Source organism: Martes martes (genome assembly GCF_963455335.1).
Source record: "Martes martes genome assembly, chromosome: 6".
In the NCBI taxonomy this organism is placed as follows: domain Eukaryota; kingdom Metazoa; phylum Chordata; class Mammalia; order Carnivora; family Mustelidae; genus Martes; species Martes martes.
This window is the reverse complement of record NC_137893.1, coordinates 56,383,687-56,395,790: the sequence shown is the minus strand read 5'-3', so window position 1 is coordinate 56,395,790 and position 12,104 is coordinate 56,383,687. Positions and strand designations below refer to the sequence as shown.

The 12,104-nt window shown below is 36.1% G+C and overlaps 1 protein-coding gene across 3 annotated transcripts in view; it reads left to right on the top strand.

Annotated features, from left to right (window-relative positions):
* GRM1 (glutamate metabotropic receptor 1) overlaps positions 1-12,104 on the top strand; it is a gene marked incomplete at both ends in the record, with an annotated part of 416,726 nt that overhangs the window by 309,042 nt on the left and 95,580 nt on the right. For all 3 annotated transcript variants that reach the window (XM_080807035.1, XM_080807036.1, XM_080807037.1), the window contains one exon: positions 1,369-1,604. In XM_080807035.1, the coding sequence (XP_080663161.1) occupies positions 1,369-1,604 (236 nt within the window). The remainder of the gene's footprint in view (positions 1-1,368; positions 1,605-12,104) is intronic.

Genomic DNA, 12,104 nt, shown 5'->3' with positions numbered 1-12,104 from the left:
CCAAGATAATCCTTAACCCTCTTCTCAGTTTGACTCAAAGTTAGACAAGTCTCTTCCTACCTATGAGCCCCTTGACTTCCCTTTCCTTAGAGCATTTAATTTTAAAAATGCCATTATAAATTCTTTCTCTATCCCTTGGAGGTGTACATTTTCTCCTAGCCTCTTGCCAGTTTTTATAGCAGAGAAATTTCTTTCTCAAGATCTGGAAGCCATCCCTCTAAAGTGTAATCATCAAGAGTGATAGCAAACCCTAGCTCCCCATTTCTGGGGGAAGATGGGAGCCTAACTTAGATAAATGACAGTTATCAAACACAGATGGCTAATCACATTGACCAAACTCCCCTCGATGTCCTCTAGGGCACTTGCTCACTAGCTCACCTCAACACTTAAATCTCCACAACTTTTGTTTCAGCAGAGTGGAGTCAGTGTCTCTGGGCTGTTGAAACAGTCTTGAATAGTCTTTTTTGCCTGTTTAATTCTAGTGCACTTTTTCTTTGGCACCTGATGGGAAGAGATCACAGCCATTTACATGAGGTTTGGCCCAGCTCATATGTACACTTGAATTAAACTGGAGCTACATCACTCATGACCAATGTGAATGTTCTAGAAGGTGACCAAATTTAAAACAAAAAAATGATTTCACTGAATAAAATGTCAATTAACTTCCTTTTAGTGAGCACGAGGATTATTTTTATTTGGGGAAGTGGGATTGTTTTCTTTTAATGCTGCTATTTTGGGATAACATTGAGGGGGAAGCATCTCATCACTTCTAGGCAATGCAAGTTTGAACAATGTCCAGGCACAAAATCTGTAGTTGCCATGCTTCTGAGCTAAATCAATTTTCTATCCCATAAATGCAGCTCATATAATGGTCTTGGCTGCAACCTTGAAACCTTGCTGAGCTCTTATTGTGAAGGCCCTGAGTGCCTGGGTTTTATTTTATTCTGATTTGGACAGCAGCTGATGAGTTTTGTGGCCTAAAGAGCACTGGGTTTGGGAGCCAGACTGCTTGGGTCCGTATTCTGGATCCACTGGGACTTCAGTTAGTTGCTGAACATCTGACTGAGTAAAAGAAAATAGTACAGAATCTGATGCCTAGTAAATGCTCAATAAATGTTAGTTCTTGTCATTGCTACTATCATCATCTTCATTGTCACTTTCACTACTGTGAAAAACAAACAGGACTTCATGATTTCAGGATTTCTACTCTCCACAAAAAAAAAAAAAAAAAAGTTATTGATAGGTAGGATTCTGACTTACAATACACTTTCAGCCCTGCTGAATTGCTTCATTCATGCATAATGCTGAGCCCTGTTTGTGAGACCTTTGTCTTTCTCTCTCCCCACCCCAATCCCTGAATTTTTTTAGTGATGGATGGGCAGACAGAGATGAAGTCATTGAAGGTTATGAGGTGGAAGCCAACGGGGGAATCACAATAAAGCTGCAGTCTCCAGAGGTCAGGTCATTTGATGATTATTTCCTGAAACTGAGGCTGGACACTAATACAAGGAATCCCTGGTTCCCTGAGTTCTGGCAACATCGGTTCCAGTGCCGCCTACCAGGACACCTTCTGGAAAATCCCAACTTTAAAAGAATCTGCACAGGTAATTCGCGTTCACAAAATAACAGCTCAGAGATTATAACTCTAGCCCCATTGCAACTTGTTGAATGAAAGTAGAAGGTGTCAAGGCTGCAGTTCCAAAGACTGAATTGCCATCTTAATTTATAAAATAGCTAGAATGAGGAGAGTGTGTGTATTACTGCAAGGATTTACATTTCTATATTCTGGAAAAACTGCTTTGGTCTCTGGTGGAGCAAGTTGTAAGAAGAGATAATGCAGGTAAAGGAAAAGCAGACTGATAATTCAGGTATCTAGTATTCAAGCCAGAGGAAATAGATTTTATTGCAAGCATGCTTAGGAAATGTTAGCCGTAGACATAAGTAAGCAGCACTGGTTTGATCCCTTATTCTTCTTTATGACTCGCTTCAAAATATGAGTCTGAAGAAGATGAGATAATGTTACTCAGGGCCACACCACTAACATGGGTGTATGTGGACCTAGGTGGCAAGAAGCTCAACACTCTCATCTGTAAATAGGAGTGACATTTCCTGGTGGGACAGGTAATTCCCATGTACTGAAGGCATGCCAGGAAAGGACAGCACATTGTTCCAGGTCTTTCAGGGCTTGGTGAGCTCTACTGGATGTCCTTTTCTGACCACCAGGAACTACCACACTTCTTAACAGACTTCTTAGCACGGTAAGTTTTATGAGTGTTATCATTACTGCATAGAGACATTGCTGTCCACCGTCCTTTTTCAGTTTGCTTAATGTGGCAAAAATAGATCACCTTTGGTCTACTTTAGTGCCGTTCAAAACCAGTTGTCTATACTTGGTTGATAGCAGAGCATGATGGACAGGCATTAAAGATGGGGTCACCATTGACTGACTCCAAGACTCCAAGAAAAACAGAAAAGTTCAGGAGCTACATGGCAGATGGGTTAATTTTGAGATGTCTATTAGTGATACAGCTGTATATGTCACTTGGTCATTGTGTTTTATTGGTAAAATTTAGAATGCTATTTATTAAACATACTTGGATATCTTTTTGCAAGGATTTCCAAGAAAATATCTGGTGACCTAAGCTTTCAAAACAAAAGTTAGAATTCTGTAGCCATGTATGTTTTGAAAACCATTTTGGGTTTTCAGTTGTCACAGTTCATGCCAATGTCAAGGTTAAAATCTGAACTTGGTTAATGTTCATAGTAGAAAATAAAAAAAAAATTGCACATTCATGAATTGTTCTTATATTATGCTTGACTCTCAGCTATTTTTAAGAGCTTCTTATGTGATTACAACCTTTAATAAACATGTTTATGTTTGCATTTCATTCTACAGTCAAGGTTAGCAAATATTTCCCTTTGTTCTTAGTTCTAAGGAAGACTGAAGGCTTATTTAACTTTTCTATTTGGAACTAATTCATGAAATTTATTGCTGTCTTCTGCTACAGGAATCCTAGAATTTTAACTTTAATTTATCTTCAGCAGTGTTTATGATATCTATGTGTGTACATTCATGTAAATTTACTTTGCTCTTCAGTTTTAATGTCTGCGTTTCTATGAAATTGGCTTCAATGCTATGGAAGAACAATTGCACTTTCACTTCATGTCTCATTCTTATCTAGTTGAGATCCTTGAATGGCAAATAAATTGCATAGTCTTCTAATAAATATGCAGACACATTTATGAAAATTTATGTGAGGAAGTTGAATGAACCCTCCTATACTATCAATAGCTGCTCTTTCCTTCACTTGCTTTTACCTCTTCTAATTGGATCATTTTGGTGTTTTGGAAAGTTTTGATATTGTAGTTAGTTTCCATGGAAACATTTATTGAGCTTAATCTCGGATGTCACTATTTAAATAAAGAGTTTACATGCAGTAAATTGTTATTTTGAATATTAAGGGTCCTAAGCCCAGGCTGAATAATTTGGGAATCACTGTGGCTAATTAAAAATTACTTCATGCAAAGTCTATATCACTGCTTAATTAGTTGGGCATATCAAGGGATTGGAGATGTGTTGGAAAGGTACTAACTGAAACATCAAAGCCTAACTTTTTTTTTTTTTTTTAAGATTTCATTTATTTATTTAACAGAGAGAGACACAGCCAGAGAGGGAACACAAGCAGGGAGAGTGGGAGAGGGAGAAGCAGGCTTCCCGTGAAGCAGAAAGCCCGATATGGGGCTGGATCCCAGGACCCTGGGATCATGACCTGAGGCGAAGGCAGATGCTTAACAACTGAGCCACCCAGTCTCCCCTTACTTTTTTTATTTTTTAAGATTTTATTTATTTATTTAAGAGAGACAGAGGTGGGGGGAGGAAAGAGGGAGAAGGAGAATCAGGCTCCCCACTGAGCAGGGTTCTGTGGGATCATGACCTGAGCCAAAGGCAGACAGTTAACCTACTGAGCCACCCAGGCAAAAAGCCTAATTTTAAAAAAAAGAAGAAGAAGAAGAAAAAATCAATCATTGTGAGGACAATGGAAGGAATAGGTATGAAACAAATCGAAGTCACTCTCTTCCAGTATGTGTCTTAGTTGTTTATAGCGTTTGTGTTATGTTTGCAATGGCATAGTGCTTTATCCTTCCTGATGAGAATTGTGAAAATGATTCCATGGGATCTGTGAGAACAATTGAAAGATTAACCACTGGGTCCAACACTGGTTTGGTCAGTATCTGCCAAATGACTTGGAGGACTTAATTTCTGAATCAATTTCTGCATCTGTAGCATGGTAACACTTTACACAGGTGTGAGAATAGAATGAAATAATACAAGTGAGATACTTTGCAAATTATAAATCCTAACATAAATTAAAGTGTTATTATTAATGTCATATCTTACCAGAAGGCAAATAAGTATAGCATGGGTCACTTTATTAATATTACAGGTTTTGAAATTACAAATTTAGCATAACTACATTCCAAGATGTGGAAACTAGAAAAACAAGCACACAATCCTTAATCAACCACCCTTATATCGTGCCAATACAGATACTTTATTTTTTTCTTACTTAGGCTTTTACAATTTTTTTCTGATTATGAAAGTAATACTTACTACTGTGACTATTGTATATAAATTGGAAATATAGAAAAACATAAGAAAGATGATAAGTATTAAGAATTTTCTTTTATATAACCTCTGCTAATCACTATTAATTTTTAATATATTTCCAGCAAATACACGTTAAATTTTTGGTATATTTTTATCTGTATGTACTTTTAAATCATAAAGTCAATATTATTTTATATATTGTTTTTAAAATGAATATTGCCTTTTCTTTTAAATTTATAAACTTATCACTAATTTCTTTCATTCTTCACAGCTACAAAATATTCTGCAGACAGATAAGCCCTAATTTATTTAACTATCTCTTTCTTCCTACCCATTTAAACTGTTTTCAGTTCTTTATGAATTAAAAAAAAGTTGCAGAAATGTATTAAGAAATTCTCTTCCTAACCATCCCCCCTTTTTTTTCTCATTTTCTTTCTTTCTTTTTTCCTTCTTTCTTTTGATGATTTTCTTAACATATATATTTCCAGAAATTGAATTATTCAATCAAATGATATGAACATTTCTAAGAAAATAAGACATCTCAGAAGGTAGCTCCTACCAGCACTGCTTGCAATTCTATGAACATTTTTTTCATTTTGTTTTGCATAGTTATAATTGTAGTGTACATATAATTCTGTATTTTATTTTCAGTTAGGATTATACTTTACCTTCTTGATGTTGCTGCATGATCTTTATAACCTCCATTTTAATATCTCCATAATATTCTACCCAGTTAATTATTTAGGCATTCTTATATTATTGGTTGCTTCCAATTTTTCTTCATATAAAAAACACTGACTATGATACAGAGAGTTTTCATGGCTGTTATTACTATTTTTAGATTGTTTCCTCACTACAGATTTTTAAAGTATAATTATTGGCCTAAGAACATAACAATATTTAGGCTTCTTAAAAAATGTATTACCATTGTCTTGCAATATGGTGATATTAGGATTTGCTGTGGTTAGCAGTATATTAATTGGATGAGTTCACTATGTCCTCACAGATCTTATTCACAGTCCAATGAATTTATAGCCATAACACTTTCTCCCCTGTTTCTTTATATCAACTGGAAACAAGTGGGCACAATACTTTTTAAAGCTGGTATATCCTTGTATTTGGTTATTATCGAAGACATAGTGAAAGAATTTGGATGACATCTGTAATACTCACCAACAGCTCAGGACTAGTAAGATAATGGCAGCTAGCCCGATATGACAAAATTTCAAGACTTCCAAGCATGAGTGCCCTTTTTTTTTTTAAATGAGCTATAATTGATATGTAACATTATATTAGTTTCTAGTTTACTGCATACTATTTGATATTTGTATATATAACAAAATGATCAATACAGCAGCCTTTACCATCCATATATATATATAAATATATATATATAAAATTTTAGTTATTTATTTGTTTGTTTATTTTAGAGAGAGAGCACATCACATGCATCCAGGAGTGAGGGAGAGGAGGGGCAAAGGGGGAGGAGGAAGAGGGAAAGAGAATCTCAAGGAAAGTCCACTGAGTGTGGAGCCCCATGTGGGACTCCTCCCTTGACCCCAAGGTCATGACCTGAGCCAAAACCAATAGTCAGATGCTCAACTGATTGAGCCACCCAGGTGTCCCTTATCTTTTCTTTATCCATTTATCCATCAAGGAACACTTATGTTGCTCCCATGTCTTGGCTATTATAAAGAGCTGCAATGAACATAGGGTGCATATATTTTTTCAAGTTAGTGTTTTTGTTTCCATAAGATAAATACCCAGAAGTAGAATTGTTGCATCATATGACAGTTGTATTATTAAATTTTTGAGAAACCTCTATACTGTTTTCCAGAGTGCAGTGCAACAATTTCCATTCCCACCAACAGTGCACAAGGGTCCCCTTTTCGCCACATCCTCAGAAGCGCTTGCTTTTCTTGTCTTTTGGATGATATCCATTCTAACAGTTATGAGGTGATATCTCATTGTAGTTTTGATTTGTATGTCCCTGATGATTAGTGATATTGAACATCTTTTCATGTACTTCTTAGCCATCTCTATGTCTTCTTTGGAAAAATGTCTATTCAGATCCCCTGTCCATTTTTTCACCATTTTTTTTCTTTTGCTGTTGAGTTGTATGAGTTCTTTATATATTTTGGATATTAACCTCTTATCAGAAATAAAACTTGCAAATATTTTCTCTTATTCAGTATATTGACTTTTCATTTTGTTGATGGTTTCCTTGGTGTGCAAAAGCTTTTTAGTTTGATATATTCCCACTTACTTATTTTTGCTTTTGATATCAAAATCCAAAAAGACATTGCCAAGATTTTCTTTTAGGAGTTGTATGGTTTCAGATCTTATTTTCAAGTCTTTAATCCATTTTGAGTTATTGTGTGTGTATATGTGTGTGTGTAAGATTTCATTTTTTTGTGTGTGGCTGTTCAGCTTTCCCAAAACCATTTATTGAAGGGACTATCCTTTCCCCAAACATAAGTACTCTTGCTCCAGCTTAGAGACTGCCATTCACAATTTTTACATTGGTACTAATTTTTATAATATATTTCCCTCATTATTAGGTTTCATTGGAGTTTCCATTTTTAATTAATATACCATGTAAAGTACGATAAGTTTGGTCCAGTATGATTCCATCCAGATTAAGATAGTCCATGAACTGAGACTGGTTCCTATTTACTATAGTCTTTTAGGTCTTGGGTCATAACTTCTCTTTGCCTTTGGAAGTTTGACCCCAATACCAATATGCATGCCTGAAGAATATCATTTGTCTTTACCCAAGAAATTGGCATATTAGCCGTAGTTTGTAGAAGGCTTCACAATTCGCCACCCCTCCCTATAACCATGCCCTTTGAAATATGACCTTGCAGCTCCTCCCATTATGAAGTGGAATTTTGCTCTCTACCATTTGAATCTCAATAGAATTTATTATAGTTTATTAGTTCCAAGTCCAGGTTTGAAGAGGCTTAACCTAGTATTATTCTTTCTTGTGACCCTCCCTCAGCTGTATATAGAAGCCTGAGTTAGTCTTCTAGAATATGAGAGAGAACTTGGGGCAGAAACAGGATGATCTCTTCATTGATAAACCAGTCTCCAGCCAATACACTAGCTGACTGTTGACACATGAGTGAGCCTAGCTGAGATAAGTCATGTCCAACCCAGGGTAGCAAAACTTCCTAGTTGACTACCAGATTCATGAACTAAATAAATACTTGTTGTTTTAAGCCACTAAGCCTTGGGGTGGTTTGTTATGCCGCGTTATTGTGGAAATTGGTAAGTGATTAAAGGATTTCTATAGCCCTATAATCCATGACCCTCACATGGAACAACAGTTGATTTAATTTAGGGAACATAATTTCTCAACCTAATGCTAGAATTCTCAATCTTTTCCCCCTTTAGGAGGAATGATACAATGCTGTACCCTATATCTCTGAAGCAAAGCCAAACATTTTTATGATTCTACAATGATGATTTAAAGCCCCCTGATCCAAGGCAGTAAAACTATTCTACTTTGGAATTCTGGAAGTGCTAACAAATGGGGCACAGTTACAGCTGAGCCAAACAAGCATCCTCAAAACAAAAAAGTTAATAGGTTCTCACAAATTGTGCTGGTAGAAATTGCTTAATGGACATATGTTTTAAAAGCTTTGGATGTTGCTTTACTCAGTTTGGGATGCTGTAACAAATTACCATAGGCTGGGTGGCTTAAACAACAAAAATTTATTTCTCATTGTTCTGGAGGCTAGAAAGTCTATACTTAGGGTGCCTGCATGGTAGGATTCTGATGAGAGTCTTCTTCCTGCTTTCCTCACATGATGGAGAAAAAGAAAAGAAACAAGTCTCCTAAGTGCACTAATCTGATCATAAGAGGTACACCCTTAAGACCTAATTACCTCCCCAAACCCTATCTCCAAATATCATCATCACATTGGGTATCAGAGTTTAAACATATGAATTTGGCAGTGACACAAACATTCAGTCTATAATAGATCTATTTATATCTTTGCTTGAAAGGATGAAAGTAAACTGACCTTGTGTCACTTTTGGACATTATAATTTCTCAGAAAATCTCACACAGAGATGAAACTGAAAATAATATACTATAAGCGTAGTCTGGGTCTGCTTAACTCTTAATACTTTTGACCTGCCCTGTCAACTGTGGTAGCTACTAGCCAAGTGTATTTTTTATATTTAAATTTAAATTAATTAAAATGAAGTTAAACGCTCATTTTCTCAATCTCACTAGTCATATTTCATATGTCAACAACTGCATGTGGCTGGTGACTACATCTTGCATAGCACAGATGCAGAAAAATTCCATTATTACAGAGAGTTCTTTTGAACAGTGCTGCATTCTAATTTTCTTCTTCTTCTCCTTCTCCTTCTCTTTCTCCTTCTCCTCCTCCCCCTCTTCCTCCTTCTTCTTCTTTTTAGAGAGGGACAGGGGAAGGGCAAAAGATCGAGGGAGAGAGAGAATTTTAAGCAGGCTCCACGACCTCACAACCCCAATATCATGACCTCAGCCAAAATCAAGACTGAGATACTTAACCAACTGAGTCACCTAGGCACTACTGCATTCTGATTTTCTAACCCCATAAATGCATGTTTGTTTGTTCGTGTGATTATTTGGATCTAATTCACAATTTAATGTTTCCAGCATGATCAACTTGTTGAACATCCTAAGTACAACAGCTTAAAGATGTTATGAGCCACAGCTTCCACCTTGCTTGGTGATTCCCACAGAGCTTCCAACCAAAATAGGGCGGACTTATTCCTTTGAAGACCAGGTATATCTTCACTCACCTATTAAAGTTCAGGATAGTTTATTCTTCCATGTCATTTTAATAATTGAATGGATTTATAGAAATGTGTTCTATCATTCAAAAGACATAAAGACATAAAAGACATAAAGATGGACTCAGGTACACACGTTTTCTATCGTTTTACTTTATATTCATCATGATTTTGTTTTGAAAGGGCTTGAATAATTTTTAGCATCAAGCAGATATGGATAGAAACATCTAATTTACAATTATGTAATGTTGGATATGTTAGTGAACTTTCTGCTATGTAAACTAGTTACCTAGAGAATGGCCTAAGGTTTATTAGTTTAATTTATTAATAAATCCTTCAATTAGATCAATTTATCCTTATCAAACAATTTATATACTTCCAAAATTTAATGCTTCCACCTATGGTCCAGCCTAACTTCTAAACAAATTTGAGAATGGGTATTTTTAATGATTAAAATCTATGGCTATAAAAGGCTGCTATATATTTAGATATTCCCAAATGGCTACATATAGGATTACTCTATATCATATAAGTTGTATTGCTTCTCATCAGGAGAATAGTTTTGCATTTCATGTCTTGTGCACATTTGCTGCTGGGAAAACTTACATGAGGTAAAATCATAATTTCAGCCATCATAAGAAGTTACAGTCTTTTCATGATGGGTAGACCAAACATACTTGGCATATGGCCTATTTACTCTTTTTCCTGTATTTTTATATTCTTGTTGAGGTACAACTGACATACATAAAACTACACATATTTAAATTGAACTATTTGGGGCACCTGGGTGGCTCAGTGGGTTAAAGCCTCTGCCTTTGGCTCAGGTCATGATCCCGGGGTCCTAGGATCGAGCCCAGCGTTGGGCTCTCTGCTTAGCAGGGAGTCTGTTTCCTCCTCTCTCTCTCTCTCTGCCTCCTCTCTGCCTACTTGTGATCTCTGTCTGTCAAATAAATAAATAAAATCTTAAAAAAAAATAAATTGAACTATTTGACAAATTTTGACATGTATGTATACCCATAAAATCATCACCACAATCAAGATAATGAATATATCACTCCCCAAATTCCTTTCTGTCTCACTGAAAATTCCTCCCTCCCACTATTTCCCACCCCTCTCCTCCCTCCTATTCACATGCAGTTTTCTGTCACAGTAGTTCATTTGCAATTCCTACTCTTTTTTTTTTTAAAGGTTTTGTTTATTTATTTATTTGAGGGAGGAAGGAGGAAGAGGGACAAGCAGACTGTGTTGAGCAGAGTCCTACTTGGGGCTCAATCCCATGACCCTGAGATCATGACCTGAGCTGGGATCAAGAGCTGGAGCCTTAATCACTTGAGCCACCCAGGCACCCCCTACTCTTTCATATGAATGAGACTGTGTGCTGAGAACTGCTTTCTGTCTGCATTATTTCACTCAGCACAGTTAATTTGAGATTCATCATTGTATTGCATGTATCAACAGTTCATTTTTTAAAATTGCTGAGTGGTGTTCCATTAACTGGTCATAACAAAATTTGTTTATTCTTTTACCTGGTAATGGATTTGAGTTGTTTCCTGAACCAAGTGGCTAAGAACATCCATGTACAATTTTTGTACAGACATATGCTTTCTTTTCTTTTGGGGCAAATCCGAGCTGTGGAATGCCTGGATCCCATGGGAGATATATACTTGACTTTTTTTATTTATTCTTTGGTCCTATTCATTATGGAGATACATAATTGGGAAAACAACATCATAAAGGAATCAAGCACTAAAAAGATAAATGGGTTTGTTAGAATTCAAGAATCTGTCAGACTTTTGAACTTGTCCTTGAGGAGCATGTTCCGTCATTCCATTATTTCTGCTGTGTGGAGGTAACAGTTAAGGTGAAGGAGAAGATAATTCTGTATCCATATCCTGAGCCAAGTTTTGGGTTATAATAGCTACTAAACATGATTCCTTATTAGATGCTGTAAAATGGAGGTTGACATGACTCTGGACAAATTCTTCAGTATGTTCTCTGGAGGTAAATTCTCTGGTGCTTGCTTTTTTTTGGAAACTAACCTTATATCTGAAGTTATTATATACATTAGTGCCCTGATGAGTGGGGTCCTATGTAATCAACCTACTAGTTACATTTATAATCTAGGTCCTGTGTCTCTGGGCCACTACAGCACACTTGAGTGTTATAGTATATATCCAGGAGCTGCTTGTCAACCTCACGCCAAAGATCTTTGTGAAGTAGTGTTAAAACTGCTATCATAGTCACCTGTGCCTCTGTCAATGTCATGTCATAATTCTGTATGGCCTTCTATTTATTTACTAACTGAATGCTCTCTGGAGTATCAGTGGCTGGTAAACAGCATTATTTGTGACCACAAATCCTTATAAAATTTGATGGGCATCCATGGGTACTACATGGGACAAGTATTAAAATTTGTTAGAAATATAAAAAAATTGAATCCATAAGTACTTACCTCAAAAAGATTTGGTCTAATAATGTAATCAACAGAATACTATTATCTAATCCATTTGGATAAATTAATAGCCCAGACCCTAAGATGATATGAAGAAGAATCTTATCCTTTAGAGCAATGATTCTCAAGGCTGGCTTATTAAAGTCATCATGAAAGCTTTTTAAAAAGGCTCTTCAATTTATGTAAACAGAAATGTCTTAATAACACATAGCACGTTTTGTTTGGGAAAAGAAAAAGTTACATCACAGTACC